Genomic DNA, 17,561 nt, shown 5'->3' on the forward strand with positions numbered 1-17,561 from the left:
TTTTGTTTTAGTTCATGGAAACATTACTCCCCCCCCCCCCCACCGTGGGAGCACGCCAATGTACGGGGCGCTAGTGTTGTTATGCCTAGGGGCGGAAAAATGGTAAGTCCGCCTCTGATTATATCATTGAATTCAAGTTTAATACAATCCTTTAAACATTGGCCCACTTGTAACCTACTGTACAGCAGATGAACATCCACTTACCCATTTTTTTTAAATTTTATTTCAAATAATTTTTTTATTGAGTAGATACGTTAATTATGGGGCTATTGTTAATCATAAAAACTTTTGTTGTTTATCGTTTATAGTAACGATTTAGTATTTTCTTCCTAGTAGATACCTAATTGAAAAATGCAAAAACCCTGAAAGGGAAATATGCTATTTGAAATAATAAAATAATATAATGACTCAAAAAATTAGAAAATGTAAAGTTAAAAAATCCATTTCATACTGACATGTTTTAACATTTATAAACTTATAGATACAATAATATAATAACACAATAATAGGTAAATGGTATTGTGTAGCTTAGAACAAAAGTGAACTCGACCTTTAACAAACACGTAAGCAAATAGGTACTGAAGTATAGCCGCATAGGTACTATTGAATGAAGTTAAATAGAAGGTGATAAATGATAACACTTAATAGAGTCTATATGTACCTTTTATCATTGATTAAATATACTTATTTAATCCAATTGCTATTATAAATCAATACACATACCTATTATATTTTAAAAATAGAACTCACACAAAAATGTGTAGGTGTATGAATTGTAATACTATACTTAGTTATAAAACACCATGCCAAAAACAACCGATGCTAAATTAAATTTAGTAAATTTAAAATGTCAAATAATAAAGATACAAGTAAGCATATGTCAGGGAAAGAAAATATTAACATTTTAAAATATTGATTTAATTTTAAATAATAAAATGTATAACGGAACAAAAGGAACAAAAGGTTTATGGAGATTATTGTCTTATAAACAGTGTATATTATATACAGAAATATTTTAATTGTATATTTAACCTTATATATATTTTTACCGGACTTAATACATATTATACTATATCCTCGTTTTTTTTTATCGTGGATAAGAATACTGGATATAATATTATTTACCCACAGTTAGAACAAGCCTATAGAATATTAAGCCTATACGTTCAAATATTATGCCATTTGGTTATTTATAAATATATTTCTTACTTTATCGAATTCATAGTATGGAGTTAAATAGTGTATGGATCTCGGTATGGATACATGAGAATATGTATAGAGAATTATGATTAAATATAAAATACAAATACATGAAATCAAATTTAACCTTTACCTCTCCAATTATCTATATATATAAAAATGGAGTATGAAAAATGTCGTTAGCTCATCAATCGAGAATGTCTCAATTTTTTTTTAAGATGTTCGTAATTGTCAAGATAAGGTTTTTACGAAAGAAAATTTTATGAAAATCCACCAGAAAAATAGGAAATCTGGATGTAAACAATATAACTTTGGCGCAACAGTGTATTATATTATATTGGTTGCTAGTGGTTAATCGGGCATGTTTGTTGATTTGTATTATTATTTTTGTCAATGTTTGTGTGTAGATAAGACCTTTGGGAAGAAGACAAGCTAATTTAAAAATGGTTAAATTTGGTTTTTTTTTATTCATCTGATATTAGTACGGTTAGGTTAGGATTTTGTATTACCTAATTGATTATATTAATCCACCATAGGTGGAATACGACAAACTTGGTATAACTTTGATACTTCAGAGTTAAATCATACACTCACGTACAGCCTCGGGTCCGCGATCTACTACAGGTAGAATGCCTATCTGATAATATACTGCTGGTAATCAGAATTTTTATTCCGGGCAACGGAAAAGTTAAGATAAGTTTTGAACACCATACACCGAATATTATACGTATACCTAACGAATTGAACAAAGTTTCAGTCATATATAGAGTTGGAACATTTAACGGGCAACGAAGTGCACGGGATCAGCTAGTAAATTAAAATTATTGAGCTCAGGCTTCAACGGATCGATAGTTTATATTAAAGTGTATTATTATATATTATAATCAAAAATAATAGCTATGGTAAAATAGGTATAGGTATAATTGTAAAATATTTAATACCTAGTTATATATCTAGGGTATAAAATACGCTAAAATAGGTGTAAATAGTAAATACTAAAAATATGAATTTTATAATGTACATAAAATATAAAGATTAATAATATATTGTTTTAAATACTTCGCGTTAACCTAAGTGGTTAGATACCCACCCTATTTAATAGGTATAGGTACGTATTAAACTTGGCATCGTGGAACGAGGAAGGCTTTTGGATTGTTTGGGCTCGCGTATTTTATAGATTGCGCTTTTGGGAGTAAACGTATAGGTACGTCACCGTGCTAACAGATTGTCCGTGCCAATAATTATTTAATTTAAGTCTAAAAAGTAAATATAAGCCCCAAAATAATATAAAAACAAACTTACTTGTAAATATCGTAACTTCAGATTAGACTATCATCAGACTCTTTCGGTGAAACCTAGCTGTGCCATATCTAGAGGACTAGTGCAGTACGCCGCCGATGAAAAAACAACTATTTTTATCCTTCTTCATCTCGCCGATCGCTCCGCACTGAAATTTGAAAGTATCGAAATATTGCGTATGATAATAACCTGAACATAACAAAATGTGTGAGTTTGTGTTATATTATATTAGGTATACTGCTTAACGAACTGTCCATCAATTGTTGGTTTTTTTGTTAAATGGAATTATTAGAAACGTTATTCTATCCGACGAATGCCGACAATTGGTGATTGCCATAGATGATATAAATAGGTATATGATAAATTCAAAGACATTATAATCAGTTGTACCTAATACCATCAATGGTAATCACGTGTATAAAGAACTTTATAATCGTGATGGTAATACAAATATAATTAATAAATTCAATAAACAACAGTGATAAAACAGAATTGATTGTTAACCAAGGGTGAAAGGGTTTGGGAGGTCAGCTTACTCAGTTTTTTCCCAGTTAAATGTGGCCCCTCGAAATGGCAAACAACATAAACATTTTTTTTTTAAAATTATGTACAGTGGTGGATTCAGGTGGAGCGACAATTTTTTAATGCAACTTCGAATATAAATGAAAAATTCGGTTAAGGGTCCCGGTGCAAGTTTTTCAAATTTTCCACAATTCTATAAAATTTGAAAATTAAATTTTATATTTTAGTTGCTACCTCAATTATAAGACTTTTCCACTAATCTACTAACCGATAACTATTTAGGGATGGTTGATAGGGTGTATTATATCGAAAAAAATTACTTTACGGGAATAACTCTGAAGTTTTATAGAATTGTCGGATTTTGATGACTATTTTTTTATCTGAAAGAAGAAGACTTCCTACAGCCCGCATCGATCTCTGATTTTGTATTTTATTTCAAATAATTGTATTAGATATTCTGTAAAAAAAATGTCTTTTATCTTAAATTTTTTTTTTGGACATATTATAAAGTATGAGAATAAAATATTGAAATACAAAGATCGATGCGGGCTGTATAATATTTCCCTCTACCAATTAAAAAAAAAATTATGAAATTCAGTTGATTCTACAAGGCGTTATCGTTGTTCCCGCAGAGTGTATTTTTGAGGACAAAATGGCATCGGCACCGGGCGCCTTAATAAGAATAATACTACCAACTATTAATTATTATTTATTATAATCATTATTGTTTAAAAATGATAGTATGTATGTATATTATTAATTAAAATTAAAATTATACAATTTATATGTGCCCCCCATCGATCAAAATATCGAAGATCTTCCCTTGATTATGTACAATGAATAATGATCAATAATAAAATAATATTAAATAATAATAGCTTATAAATGTATAATTATATTATGATGCAGAGCCACAGAGGTATATCGTATATACAGCCGTGACATTTAAGTAAAATAGGCGTACGAAATCGTGCTTAAACTTATCAATTTATAATGTACCTAAATTCTAAAAACAAGAGTACCTATAAAAATATGTTAGATAGGTATATAATATTATATAAGATTTTATGATGTTGACATAGATGAAATTGATATAGATGTGGAATACCGTTCATTATGTCTAGTTTACCAACAAGTGTATGACAAAACGATTGAAACTGGAGTAGGTAACTGGACCTTTAAAATTAAATGAAGTATTGAAGTTCATTATATCACGAGACATGGTTTCTTTGTATCCAAATTTATATACTTTGTATAAAATATTTTATACACTTCCAGACTCCAGTCAGCAGTGCAACTGCTGAAAGTTGTTTTAGCCGTCTAAAAATTCTCAAAACATACCTTCGCTCAACTATAACTGAAGACCAGCTATCAAATTTAGCCATATTGAGCATAGAAAGCAATATAGCTCAAACCATTGATTTTAATAACGTAATAAGTACATTTGTACTAATAAAAAAGCGCAGAAAATTATTGTAATGTCCTAGTTCTTTACTATTATTTTCATGTAGGTATTATAAAAAACAAATTTTATGAATGTAATATTATTGACTTTTGTATTGTATTAGAATTTAGAACCACTTTCTTTTGTGAAAAAGATATCAGTCATTGAAAACTAAAATAAAATAATAATATACTGCAAATATACACATAAAAATAAAATAATAAATACCTATGTATAATCCATTCTTAAAATGATTTAAATATTTCAGGTAATTTTTTTAGTTGAATATAAATTTTAATGCAACAAATACAAATATACTAAAGCTTGTAAGTCAATTTTACATTTTACTTAAAAATTGGTTATGAGTTTATGACTGATGAAATATAGTTGTATTGAATGTTGGTATCAAAATGTGATGTAAATATAACTATAATAAGGTAAATCGCGAGCGCATTGAGCGACTTTCTATTACCTAGTTGGTTGAAGTTTCTACACAAGTGGCCTCTCGTAAGGCAGACCCACAGTTCTAAAATCCTGGGTACGCCACTGTTGTTAACATTATTTTAATATAGGTACATATATTTTTAAATATTATTTGTTAAGTTTATTGTTTCTTTTATCTTAATAGAGCAAATTATAATTTTTAAATTAAAATAACTACCTATATTTACTTGATATTTTTTACATTTTATTTTTTTAGATTTTGTTACAAGTATACAACTAATAATTAATAATTTAGGACAATTTTGTTCATGTTTATTCAAGTTTATAAAATGTTATATGTTATAAGATTTTAATTTTATATTAAGTGAAATATATCAAACATTTTTTTTTTAAATTAAAAAACTAACAACTATTTCTCTATTTAATAATTTTTTATGAATGATTGTTTATTTTTTGTAATTTTGTGTAAAATTGATCTATATTTTAATTAATTATTTATTGTTCAGGAACATTTTAGTTTTAACTCTTTAAATACAAATATAAAAGTACTTTATTACGATAATTCAATTTATTGTAAGACACAGTACATCTTTCAAACATTTTATAGATATTAGATACTCACCTCTCTCCACTCTATTCAATTGACAATTAGTATTTTTTTTTTTTATTAATAATAAACTATAAACTTTGGATTTGAGTAAAACAATTATCCCAAGAATTTCAAGTTAAATAAACATTACGCATAAGCCCAGTACATACCTATTGATATTTATTAAGTTTGTGTAAATTATTTATAACAATAAATATGAATATTTTAAACATATTTGATACAACAAAATTAAAGTTAACAAAGTATAGTGTATTTATACACTTTTTTTTATTTAAAACAATAGTTTTTTACAACTTAATATTTTTATATCGGTTTGTGTTTAATTACAAGTAATAATATAAACATTCAATTTTATAACAAGAAAAAAAATAACTTAAAATAAAATAACTGTCACAAAATGTACATACTGAAAAAACTATGTAAATATTACATTTTATAAAATAATTAAAACAGGTTATCAATTATAAAATAAAAGTTATGTTAACCGAACAGAATTTAATTTATCTGGTACTATTATCTTAGCTCTATTTTTGTTTTTTGTCGCTGGTCTATATGTAAGAGCATATCTCAATTTCTCCCAAAACCATCTATCTCCCCATTTAATATAAGTATTTATGGACAGATATGCTTTTAACTCTTGATTTAAATCTTTCTCTGATATGTCATTATAAAGTATGATGATTATACGACTGTGGCATTCGTTCAGATCAGTGGAATAAGCTACCCTGAACTCTATAGGACACCAAACACTCTTTAAATAATTTTTTGATAATACAATAATAGTTCTTCGAGATTCATCAACTGAACGAGCAATTTGATTAGGAACACAATCGCCGACTACCCAGTCTCTATAGTGATGACAAAGTTTAAACGGTGAGCTCCCTCCTTCCAAGCCTGGTACTAAATGATTTTCAACTAGTTCTATGTCTAGGTGAGAGAAACTAAGAAATGCATCATATTTTTTATCCTGGTCGAGTGATTCTTCAGATATTAGCCATGTTATGTTATGAGAGTACAGCCATATTTTGATTTTAGTTTTGTTGTTACTATACAACATCCATAACAAACCTAAGCTAAATGCTGCACTCAACACTGCTAAAAATATAGTTACAGTGATCATGTCAGTATTTAATTCTTCTTGACATACTTCTTTCTCAGTCAGGGTGTGTAACAGAGTTGATGACTGATCGCATGTGATATTGGCTAAATCAAAAATCTATTTGAAAAAAAAAACAAGAATAATATACTAACTATATAATAATATCTCATCATTTTAAACTTTTAAAAGAACACCAGTAAATGTTTCACCTTAGATGAATAATTGTGAATAAAATTGATAGTATTCTTAGCATTACAATCACATATCCATGAATTACTGTTCATTGTTAAGTTGTTTAAGTTGTGTAATATATTGGTCAAATTCGTCTCACTAATCATTGTCAGATTATTATGTTCCAAGTGTAATTCCTAAAATAAAACTTGAATTTAAAATATATTCATAAAAATCTAAAAAATAATAAGATCATAGACTTAAAAAGCTATTGGTACATCCCCATGCATTGTCTCGCTGTCCTACAAATGCATAACATAAAAAATTTTACATTCCGAATAATTTGTTTAACTCTGTTATGTTTAATCTTTAATACTAGAGTGAATTATAGAGTGAATTATTATCAAATGTAGAAGTAAGAATATAATCTAGAGTACCTCAAAGGTTATTTTATTTTTAAATTTGAATGTACAAACAATTTAGTTTCAAAATTATCAAAATGCAAAATTAAAATATAAATAAATATACCTATGAGCTTCAGTGAATAATATTCTTAGTTCTAAATTACATAATAGGTCATTTGGCTCTCATATTAGACATGAGTTAAATTATAATTATTCAGAACATACAATATCGTCCCCATTCATGCAAAACACACCAAGTTCAAAAACATGAATCAGCTTTTGAAATTTTTTCAAACTTTAAATGTATACCATATGTAACCAAATTTTTTTCTTTCTTTTTTTAATTGAGTTTCCCTTAAGGGAAGTAGCTGTTAATGAGTAGTTGTAAATAATATGACACTGTGAAATTTATAGCCCTTATTATTGTTAAAATACAAATTTCTAAGTCGATTTTTGGACTTAGTGTACTTTGCATGAACGGGGACAATATGCTATTATATGAATTTGTAAGAAGTGGAGACAACACATGCAGGTTACTTTGGTAACCTTTATTTTATAAGTAAAATCTTGGGTTATAATATAGGTTGTGGTGTATTTCTAACAATTTTGACTTCTGAGTGAGCCTAGACTTACTATATTGTGTATAGAATTTTTTTAAAGCTCCGTGTAACTCATAAAAATAATATTAAAGACCAGGGCTAGATACTTATGGCACTAGAAAATTATGAAACATACATTATAACATAGGTACCTTTGAAGAAATGCAAAATATGCTCTACAAAGCTTATAAAAATGAAAACAATTAGGTATTGCAAATGTTTACAACCATAAATCTGTATGAAAAATACCTTTGAGTAACTTACAATTAAAACAATATCCACTTGCATTAAGCACTTTCATTAAGCCCACACACGTGCAATATTCAATATAATATATTATTGGTTATATTGAAAATATTAAAACCGTTTTAATATTTATTGATATCAATAATATTGATCGTTTATGAGCCGCTTTAAGAGGATGCAATACCCGCATGTGTTGACTCCATCTTTGAAATATACAACACAGCAAATTTTACATTCAAAATAATCCAATTTACTGTTATTTTTAAAATTTTGGTGAATCAAACTGTTATAAAATTTATAGGCGAGTCATGGTGAGATTATTATCTGGGGCATCTTGGACGCTTTTATTAATTAGAAAGAAAGTTACGAGCATTTTAAAATTATACATTGTACTGATGATTATAAGTTATAACATGCTTCAAAATTCAAATATCAATAAAAGCCTCCAAAATGTCCTAGATAATAATTTTACTTTTTAATTGTATACAAAGTTAATCCACTCTAATTTTAAAAATAATAGAGTGAAATGGATTATTGTGAACAGGTATGTTGTACATTTAAAAAAGGCATATAACCGAAATATATTTATTTATAAACAATGGCAAGTTGTAAACGGGCACACGACACAGCATTGATCGGCGAGGTGAATATACAGTGTACAGTGAATACTTCTGAATTTTAGCATAAAACCGATTCATAGATTATTTTGCTATCTGTTCATTTACCTCAAACAAAAATGCAAACACTAGAAGTCGCAAGCCCTGTTAATGACTTTAGATTTATTAAAAATGTTGTGTGTTGTAATCATTTTCAGATACCTACATTAATATAGGTAAGTATTATTAGCTATAAAATATACATATAGATTAAAGTTTCTATCAATAGTAAGGTTACAGGAAAATTTTAAAGAACTCAATTACAAAAAAAATAATAACTGTAAAAACTATGTACTGGTTGAAATAAATCCTTTTCAGTCATAATCTAAAACAGTTAAACGTAAATTATTGTTTAATATAAAACTAGTTTCATCAACTCACCGTAAGATATTTAGGTAACTGCGTCATGTTAATGGTATTTAAATTATTATAACCAATATTTAACTTCTTGATGTTTAAATTTTCATAGTTTGGTAACTTGGTGATGGAATTATTTCTTAAGTTCAGTTCTATATAATTAACATTTCTACTTGAAATTATTACTTCTGGTGCCACTATTAAATTTCTATTTGAACAATTCATCAGGGCAGATTTGTCATGAGGACGGTAAGTACACTCACATTCAAAACAGTCAGTCTTGTCTACATCCTCAAAAATGTTCCAGTCACATGTTAAACTTTCGATATTCACACTTAAAAATTCTGTATCCAAACCATCATTGCAAATCAAATTTTGTTCAATTTCTAAGTACTTGTATACCATTTCTGGCATTTGTTTATGTAAAAATCTTGCATACTCATAATTACGACAATCACAAATGAATTTATCACTTGACAGATTTATTTGTCTTTTATTCCAGAAATTGTATGGTGACGATTGTGCACTTGCAACTATTTCTAAATTTGATAAATCAATTACTTCTAATGGATTATTGTTAAGATTAGTTTTTGCAATTTTATTTATATATCGTATATCTTGTATTCTGAGTACAGTGAAGTTATTACTTGATAGATTAATATTAATTAAATTGGTCAAAGTTACCCATCCAGGATCAATACAATCTATGAAATTGTTTGATAAATCAATAGTTTCAACTTTATCCAAATAATATAATGAGAATGAGTAATTTGAGGTCAAGTTACTTATTTTATTATAAGCCAATTTTAATGTTTTTAATTTTGGGAAATTTAATGCTTCCCGTTCAATATTTGTTATCTTATTTCTTTCCAAATCGAGGTACTTCAAGTTTTTTAAGTGCCTTAAACTGTAGTTATTAATTTGGATTATTAAATTATTGGATAAATCTAAGGTTTTTAGATTTTCTAATGGTTTCAGTAATTCATGATTGATATTTTTAATTTGATTTTTAGATAAATCTAACAATGTTAATTTCCTAGCATCCCGAAAAAACATCACTGGCAGTTCATTCAAATGATTTGAAGCTAACGAGAAATTTATAATATTTTGTGAACCCCAAATCATATTTTCGGGTACCTTTTCTATTTTTAAAGACGTAAGATAAACATTAAGTAATCTGTCTAAATTTGTTAAAAATCTTTGAGGTATAGTGGTAAAGTTACCATGGCTGAATCTGATTGACACTAAAGAAGTGTTTTTAAATGTTTGGTCAGGCATTGTTACTAAAATATTTTTGTTTAATGATATATTAAGAAGTTGATTGAGGCGTCCAACAGTTAAAGAAGTAATTCTATTGTTGGCTACATCCAAATAATTCAGACTCTGAGAATTTAGGTCCAAAGATGTTAAATAATTTGTGTCCAAACTCAAAAATTTCAATGGAATACCATAAAATAGATCACTATTTATTTTGGTTATCTTATTATCTCCTAAATCTAATATTTCTAAAATAGTAAGTGGTTTGAACACATCTGCAGGTATATCTTCTATGTAGTTTTCTCTAAGATATAATTTTGTTAAACGAGGTGTTCCTTCAAACGATTCATTGGTTAATATTAATTTGGTAAGAGTAATATCTAACGTCTCCACGTTCTCCAAATTTGACAAGTAAGTATTTTCTAGACTACCATTGATTCTCATGGCAACTAGTTTCAAACTTTGAACCTTATTAATGCCAAGTGTTGAGATGGTTTGATTAATTCCTGTATCGGATAATAGGCATTTTTCATAATGTAATTTATTAATATCAATTTGACCAAAATTCTGTTCCCATCGTGTTTGATCTGAAGAATTGCATTCAATTTTAATTATGGATTCCATCAAATTGAATTCCAAAGTTGACAACTCACATTTCACTTGTTTATTTTCACCATAAAGTTCGTCTATACATAAGCATTTATCAATATTTTTTATACCTGTGCAAGTAAAATTTGATAATACTTGACCAAGAAGTACTTGGAGTATAATTATGTGCATTAACCAGTTCATTCTGAAAAAAAAAACATTTTTGCTTTAAAATCTATATAATATATTATAAAAATATATGTATGTGTGTCAGTGTGTGTGTCCATGTTATCATGGTTACTAAGGTTACCAAAGCTACCATGGTTACCATCAGTGTTGAGGCTATTATAATCATAATCATAGGTCTTTATAATGGGCAACGAAGTGCATGGGATCAGATATTTTTATATAGGTATATAGTCCCGTGTATGTCCATATTACCATGGCAACCAATTATATATTATTTTGAAACTTCCGATGGTATGTTTTGTATATAAATGGTTGCCATTTTGATATGTAAAACATATTATTCATGTAGAGTTGTCAATTTCAATGGGCAACGAAGTGAACGGGATCAGATATTTTTATACACATAGATAGATTATATCTCTGAGCAGAAGATAGGCTAATTTAAAAAGGGAGAGGACCAACCCCGGGAGGTGCTCAAATAGGAATTTTGAGATTTCCGATAGAAATTTTTGTTTATAAACGGTTGCCATGGGTTATGAAGCTATTATAATAATTATTATTGGTTGCCGGGAAACGAAGTGCTCGGGATCAGCTAGTTATAAATAAAATTCTAAGTAAATATTGTGAATTTGTAATTAACAAATTAATATGAATTTAAATCATCCAAGTAAAAATATCCAATGAAGTTTATAAAAAAAAAATTTTATTCACATTGATATATTTTTTTATAAGGATTATTGATTATTTATAGTGAATAAGTACAATATACGATTCAGTATATTATAATCAATATATGGATTTAGGAGCAATCTATCTACTACGGACGTACTCAGCTACAGCCTACAATGCTACAAAAACTATATCAGATCAATCGAATGCAAAAAAAAGAAATAGTTGGTGTGTTTTTGGATCTAAAAAAGGCATTTGATTCTGTTTGCCATGATATCTTAATTAAAAAACTAGAATACTGTGGTGTGAGAGGTGTTGAACTAAGTTTTTTTAAGTCTTATCTCACAAATAGGTATCAAATTGTTAAAGGAGCACACAACACAAAAAAAAAAAAAAATATTTAAATTATTTTTAAATGTTGAATTATTGTAATTATGGCTATATAAAATGATTTGGTGAAAATCCTATGTAAAAAATATTATTACTTTAAGAGATATTAAGAAATGTAAAATAGCCGCGTGACGTCATTGGGCCCTACTCATCATAATTGCCTATCTTATACGTGTAAAAGTTCCTCGCTTCTCACAACGATTTACCCTCCTAAACATTTTATTTTTGAAATTTAATTTACGTATAAATGTGTGGTTTTATGTGTTTAAGACGACGCAAGAATCAGAATTTCTATATGACGTTTAGTTTTTTTTAAATATTAAAAATCATAAAAGAGACATTTGGTTAAACGTCACGTCATGGCGAGCGTTCGAACAACCATTTTATATAGCCATAATGACAATAATTCAAATAATAATTAAAATATTTTTTTTTTTTTGTGTTGTGTGCTCCTTTAAAAGGTTACTTTGATATTAGGATTTAAAAAAAAATCAATTTCATTATTAATAGTTTATTCAGGGATACAAAAGTAATTTTAAGGATAATCAAATTTAAGAGGACGTTAGGTACCCGTACATTTGCTGTCTCCGTCTTGCACACGCACGACATAGCAAATTGTCGTTCACTAGTTTCAATAGTGTGCTGTTAGTTTTGATACTAGAGTGAATTGACCTATTATAAAACTTTTAAGTAAGAACATTATCTGTGATTAAGCGTTGTCGATTTTTCAAAATTTTCATTTTCAAATAAGATATGGGTATGTGAAATATCAATAATTAAAAATGCTCATATCTCGCTTAAAAATTAAAATATCAAATAAGAGCCAACGCTTAAGCACAGATAATGTTATTATCTAAAAAGTGTATAATAGGTCAAATCACTCTAATATCAAAACTAAAAGCACACTATTGAAATTAGTGAAAGAAAATTTGCTATGTCGTTCGTGTATTTGCGTATCAGCAAATTCTGTGTTATTACAACCTTGTTATCAACATACCAGGGATCGAAGTACTAGGTCCAACCGATTAAAACCCACTGGCCTGGTTATAAAACCCAGTAAAAAATTACTTTTTAGTAACAAATAAAAAACAAATTTAACAAAATCAAAAAATTATAATATTTACTTTTATAAAATAGGTACATGTTATTTTACTTTTAAACAGCATCTTACTATGCATTTGTATGGGTTAGATTTCTAAGGAACTACCCTAATAAAAAAGTCTCAGGAACTGCATTCATTTGCAAATTATTAAAACCTATTAAAATTTAAAACCCATTATTACCTATTCAAACCCATCCGGGTCAGATTTTTTAAAAAAACCTGTGGATTTTTGAATCCTGTAATATACAGAGAAAAAAACATGACGCACATACTGATTATAGGTAGAGGGCGAAGTATAGTAAATAGTAACAGGTACATGCAATTTAAATATATATTATAATAAGTGTTATTATATATATTTACTTATAGTACATTTATGTAAATAATTTTATATTATCTACCTATTGTTAAAATACCAAAAAAAATACATATATTTACACAAATCAATGGTCAACTTGCACCACCCTGGAATGAATTATCTAAAAGAAAACTATACACATAAAAATAATCTTGGGTAAGGGAGGAAGGAAGTTGCCCCCTGACATTTTATAGTGGGAGCAAAGTTACTGTTTTTTTTCTCCTGTATTGAGTTTTAATTCATTGGACACAATATTTTTTTTTTTTTTTAAAGCATTATGCTTGTTTCAGTATTTTTTTTCTATGTGCGTTCTATGTAATTACTGATTTATTATTAAATTCTTTATATTGTAATAGGGACCCTTTTGGTTACTACCAGGGCTTGGAAGTTGTAGCACTAAAAATGTTACTTTTTAGCTCTTAAATATGCACTGAAAAACTCCAAAATATGCGCCATAAACAGCACAAAAAATCAAAAAATATGCATTTAAATTGAAAAAATTAAATTTATTTTAAAAAGTTAAATGTAATTATACAATTTTATAAAATTGTTGGGCTCATAGACATCAGGGACTGTCTGGACTAGTTGAATTATAAACTGTTAACAAAATATATATTAAATTACTTAAATATGTTTGTAAAAGTGTACTTATAAGATCTATTTATTACCTATTTCCTAACCAAATTAATCATTATTTTCAAAATAATGTGATAATTTCCTATACTTTGTATAATATGTAAGTATATATTATGTATATTAAGAAAATATGACTAAAAATAGCAAAATAAAATTTCGTGTATGACATCAGAGAAGTATGATACATATTTGTATCTTACTTTGGATGTTCTAGGACGAACCAAGAAAAATATGCATTTGTTACAGCTTCCGAGCCCTGATTATTACAATAAGGATAGATAGGTATCTATTATCTACTAAATAGTTCTTATTTGATATATTTTCTAAAAAATTTCAAGGACTGCTATAGACGGTACCTTTATTATAATGAGTTAACATGTATAAACTATAAATATATATTATTGTAAAATTATTTGAAAATGGAAGGTGTAAAAATAAAAATATATTATTTCCCTCACCACCCAAAAATGTAGTCTACGTAAACTAAATTCTCATTTTACAAGACGAAAAATCTCGACAAAAATATAACGATTGTGGTTGCGACTTGCGGTCGTCTCTCGCGCGCGCTTCTGCACGAGGACCTCCAGAAACCCGCAACAAGACATAACTTATTACTTATTAATTGCTTATATCAACACAATAATCAGAGGTAATCGCCGGGAAAACTTACTTAAGCAGACTGGTACGCAATGCAGAATTTGTAGTGCTTCAACGAACTCTTCATGGCATGATATAAAAACAATAGGTATGATCGTAACTTTTTGACGGTCAGATCCTTCGGTAAGCACGTGACGTAGCATAGTGTATAGTAGTAATAATTTAATGACAATATGATAATACGGGTAAGCAAGTGACGTATTGCGCGAACTTGGACCAAATCTGGACTTTTTCGATCATACCATGTTATGTGGGCACTGGGCATCACGTCATCGGCCATCGCCGTCGATGGAACGACTGTGGCGCACTCATCCCTAAGTAAGGCTCTATATAATATCATGGGTATGCTATGCCACCATTTTGCGACTCATTTATCAATGATAAAATAATAAAATAAAGGGGGAGAAATTCATATTCACATAACATTATTAGTCGCAAAATGGCGGCGTAGCATACCTGTATCTATAGTGCCCTACCGTAAGACGACTGCGGAGCTTCCGGTGCGAAGCAGCGGCGTGATTGAGAATGTTTCATGAGGGGGGGATCAAAATAAATTTGTATGGCAAACTTGTGGGGGGGCTTTGCCCGTGATACGCATCATCGGATTGCTCTGTTTTCCTTAAATAATAAACAAGAAAATGTGTAGGTAAAATTATTATTAAATATTAGGTATTATTAATTATTATTATAAATTATTAAATTCTATTTTTTTTAATAAACTCATTCAAATTTTTTATAAAAATGAATATGACATAGGTACCTAACTGTTTATTGAATAAACTGCAGTGACTGCAGTTAAATTTTTAACTGGTGTTTATTTAATTTTACACAATTTTAGCGCGAGTTGTAATACTAATTATAAATTAATAAGTGTATAAAATACGTCATACATATTTTGTACGATTTTAAAACATTTAATTCCGGGCCTAATAATGTTTAATATTTTGAATAATTTAAAATTGTAATGCTTACGTCAAGTCCAAGCTTCTTTTATAAAAAATTCAATGATGTACTACTATAGTTGCTGGTAGTTTACTTTATTTTTGCTCCATTTTTCTTTTAGCTTATAAAAATAAAATCAATTATTAAGTTGTGTGACACTGTGACTATGACACGATGTGTACCTACTGTGTAGTGTCAATACACAATCGCAATAATCAATGTAAAAAGTGTCGGTGAGCGTTCGCAGTAATCGTTCTTCGAAATGTAAATCTTGAAGTTACATTTTAGATTCTGAGTGGAACGATGAATGTATTTATTATTATATTATGTTTTTGGAATGGTGGTTTTTCCCATTATCGAATTACTTACCATCTATAATCTATATGCAAGTATTGTGTAGGAAGTAGGTAGGTACTGTAATTTGGTACAGTGTGTGGCAGGGTACCCACAGTGTTTATTAATAAATAAGAATTAAATGAATCAGACCATTTATTTTGGAATATGCTTATCGTTTACCGGGTAAATATTTTTATAGCTGGGTAATATTTATACCAAAACAACATTTTATTTTTTTTTCTAGTTTCGTAATGATTTATAAGTTTGTATTTGAACTATTTAAGAGTATTAGACAATACATAAATACAGCTCATGGGGGACCCATATCCACCCCCCTCCCCCCCGTAATAACGCCACTGGTGCGAAGGGGATTATTCGACTAGACCTGCCTAGTTCTGGGGACAATGAGATGCGCTGCGGGCTGCGGCCCAAGTAGAAACGCTATCGTCCGTTTTACACCGCAGTGCCCGTTACCCGCACAGACGTCGTAAATCGTATCTAATAATAACATCACAGCCGTAAGGTATACGATATACGTAAATGAGACGTAGGTATGTCGAGGAAGAGACTGAAAACTGGAAGGATCGGACGCGCGCAGTGGCGTGTAACATAGGGTCCAAGTGTTGCTCGGGCAACTCCTTAAATATATGGGTGGGTGGGTGGGTATCGATAGATGAAAAAATAGATAATTTTATAGGTCGGTAGGTATAACAGTATTATGGGGGGTAGGTCTCCTAAAATTATTTGGGCAACACCAATTGTTTTTATGATACACGCCACTGGACGCGCGTCGTTGGTCAGACAACTGCGAACGAAACACAACACGACGACGCGGCTTGGTAGACATCGCGGTATTCGGGCGACTATTATTTAACGATTAGCGACCGTAAAAATTAAGTTGAATAGCGAAGTCGAATTGTCGTTGTAACTCGCAGGTATTTACACAATACTGGCGATATTATGTTAGATTTTACACGACACGATTTCACACGATCGCAGACAGTGCGCGGCACTACACTACTACAGGTACGCGTGTACACTGTACAGTGTACGACGAGTAGTGACTGCGCGTGAAATATTTCGTCCATCGTGAATCGTCGCTATTTCACTATTCCGCGCTTATAGGTAGGAAGGTAATATAATATCAATAATGCTATAATCAATGTTAATAGTTAATACCTATAATACAGCCTGTATTGATAAATCATACCTATGTCCTCACTAATCTTTCACAGAAATCTGTATGACCTTCAATGTAATATTGTAACACAGAATATATGAAATAAATAAATTTATAAATAATTTCATCTATTCTGTGATTGTAATCTGGTTTTCTATTTCAGTTCTTATTGTCGCATGCACTGAACTGTATACAGTTCTAGACTT

General features: G+C 29.0%; 1 protein-coding gene across 2 annotated transcripts; it reads right to left on the bottom strand.

Annotated features, from left to right (window-relative positions):
• Positions 1-5,823: 5,823 nt before the first annotated feature.
• LOC100158739 (protein toll) lies at positions 5,824-17,224 on the bottom strand. 2 transcript variants are annotated; one of them, XM_029491823.1, is made up of 7 exons: positions 16,209-17,224; positions 16,026-16,130; positions 15,870-15,960; positions 14,911-15,515; positions 9,076-11,101; positions 6,828-6,986; positions 5,824-6,735 (listed from the first exon to the last, which is right to left on the bottom strand). In XM_029491823.1, the coding sequence occupies exons 5-7, from the start codon at positions 11,098-11,100 to the stop codon at positions 5,995-5,997; spliced, it is 2,925 nt and encodes a 974-aa protein (XP_029347683.1). In that variant the 5' UTR covers position 11,101; positions 14,911-15,515; positions 15,870-15,960; positions 16,026-16,130; positions 16,209-17,224; the 3' UTR covers positions 5,824-5,994. The 2 variants fall into 2 exon arrangements, with proteins under 2 accessions (XP_029347683.1, XP_001942733.2); XM_001942698.5 differs by having other exon boundaries at positions 16,022-17,224.
• Positions 17,225-17,561: the final 337 nt, after the last annotated feature.

Source organism: Acyrthosiphon pisum, chromosome A3 (genome assembly GCF_005508785.2).
Source record: "Acyrthosiphon pisum isolate AL4f chromosome A3, pea_aphid_22Mar2018_4r6ur, whole genome shotgun sequence".
NCBI classification, from domain to species: Eukaryota; Metazoa; Arthropoda; class Insecta; order Hemiptera; family Aphididae; genus Acyrthosiphon; species Acyrthosiphon pisum.

What these genes read in the sequence shown, in the direction of transcription:
- LOC100158739 (XM_029491823.1), bottom strand. Translation starts at nt 11,100, where the DNA reads ATGAACTGGTTAATGCACATAATTATACTCCAAGTACTTCTTGGTCAA. An exon ending in AGTTACCTAAATATCTTACG is followed by an intron (nt 6,987 to 9,075) that starts GTGAGTTGATGA and finishes GTTTTATTTTAG; the next exon opens with GAATTACACTTGGAACATAA. An exon ending in TTCACAATTATTCATCTAAG is followed by an intron (nt 6,736 to 6,827) that starts GTGAAACATTTA and finishes TTTTTCAAATAG; the next exon opens with ATTTTTGATTTAGCCAATAT.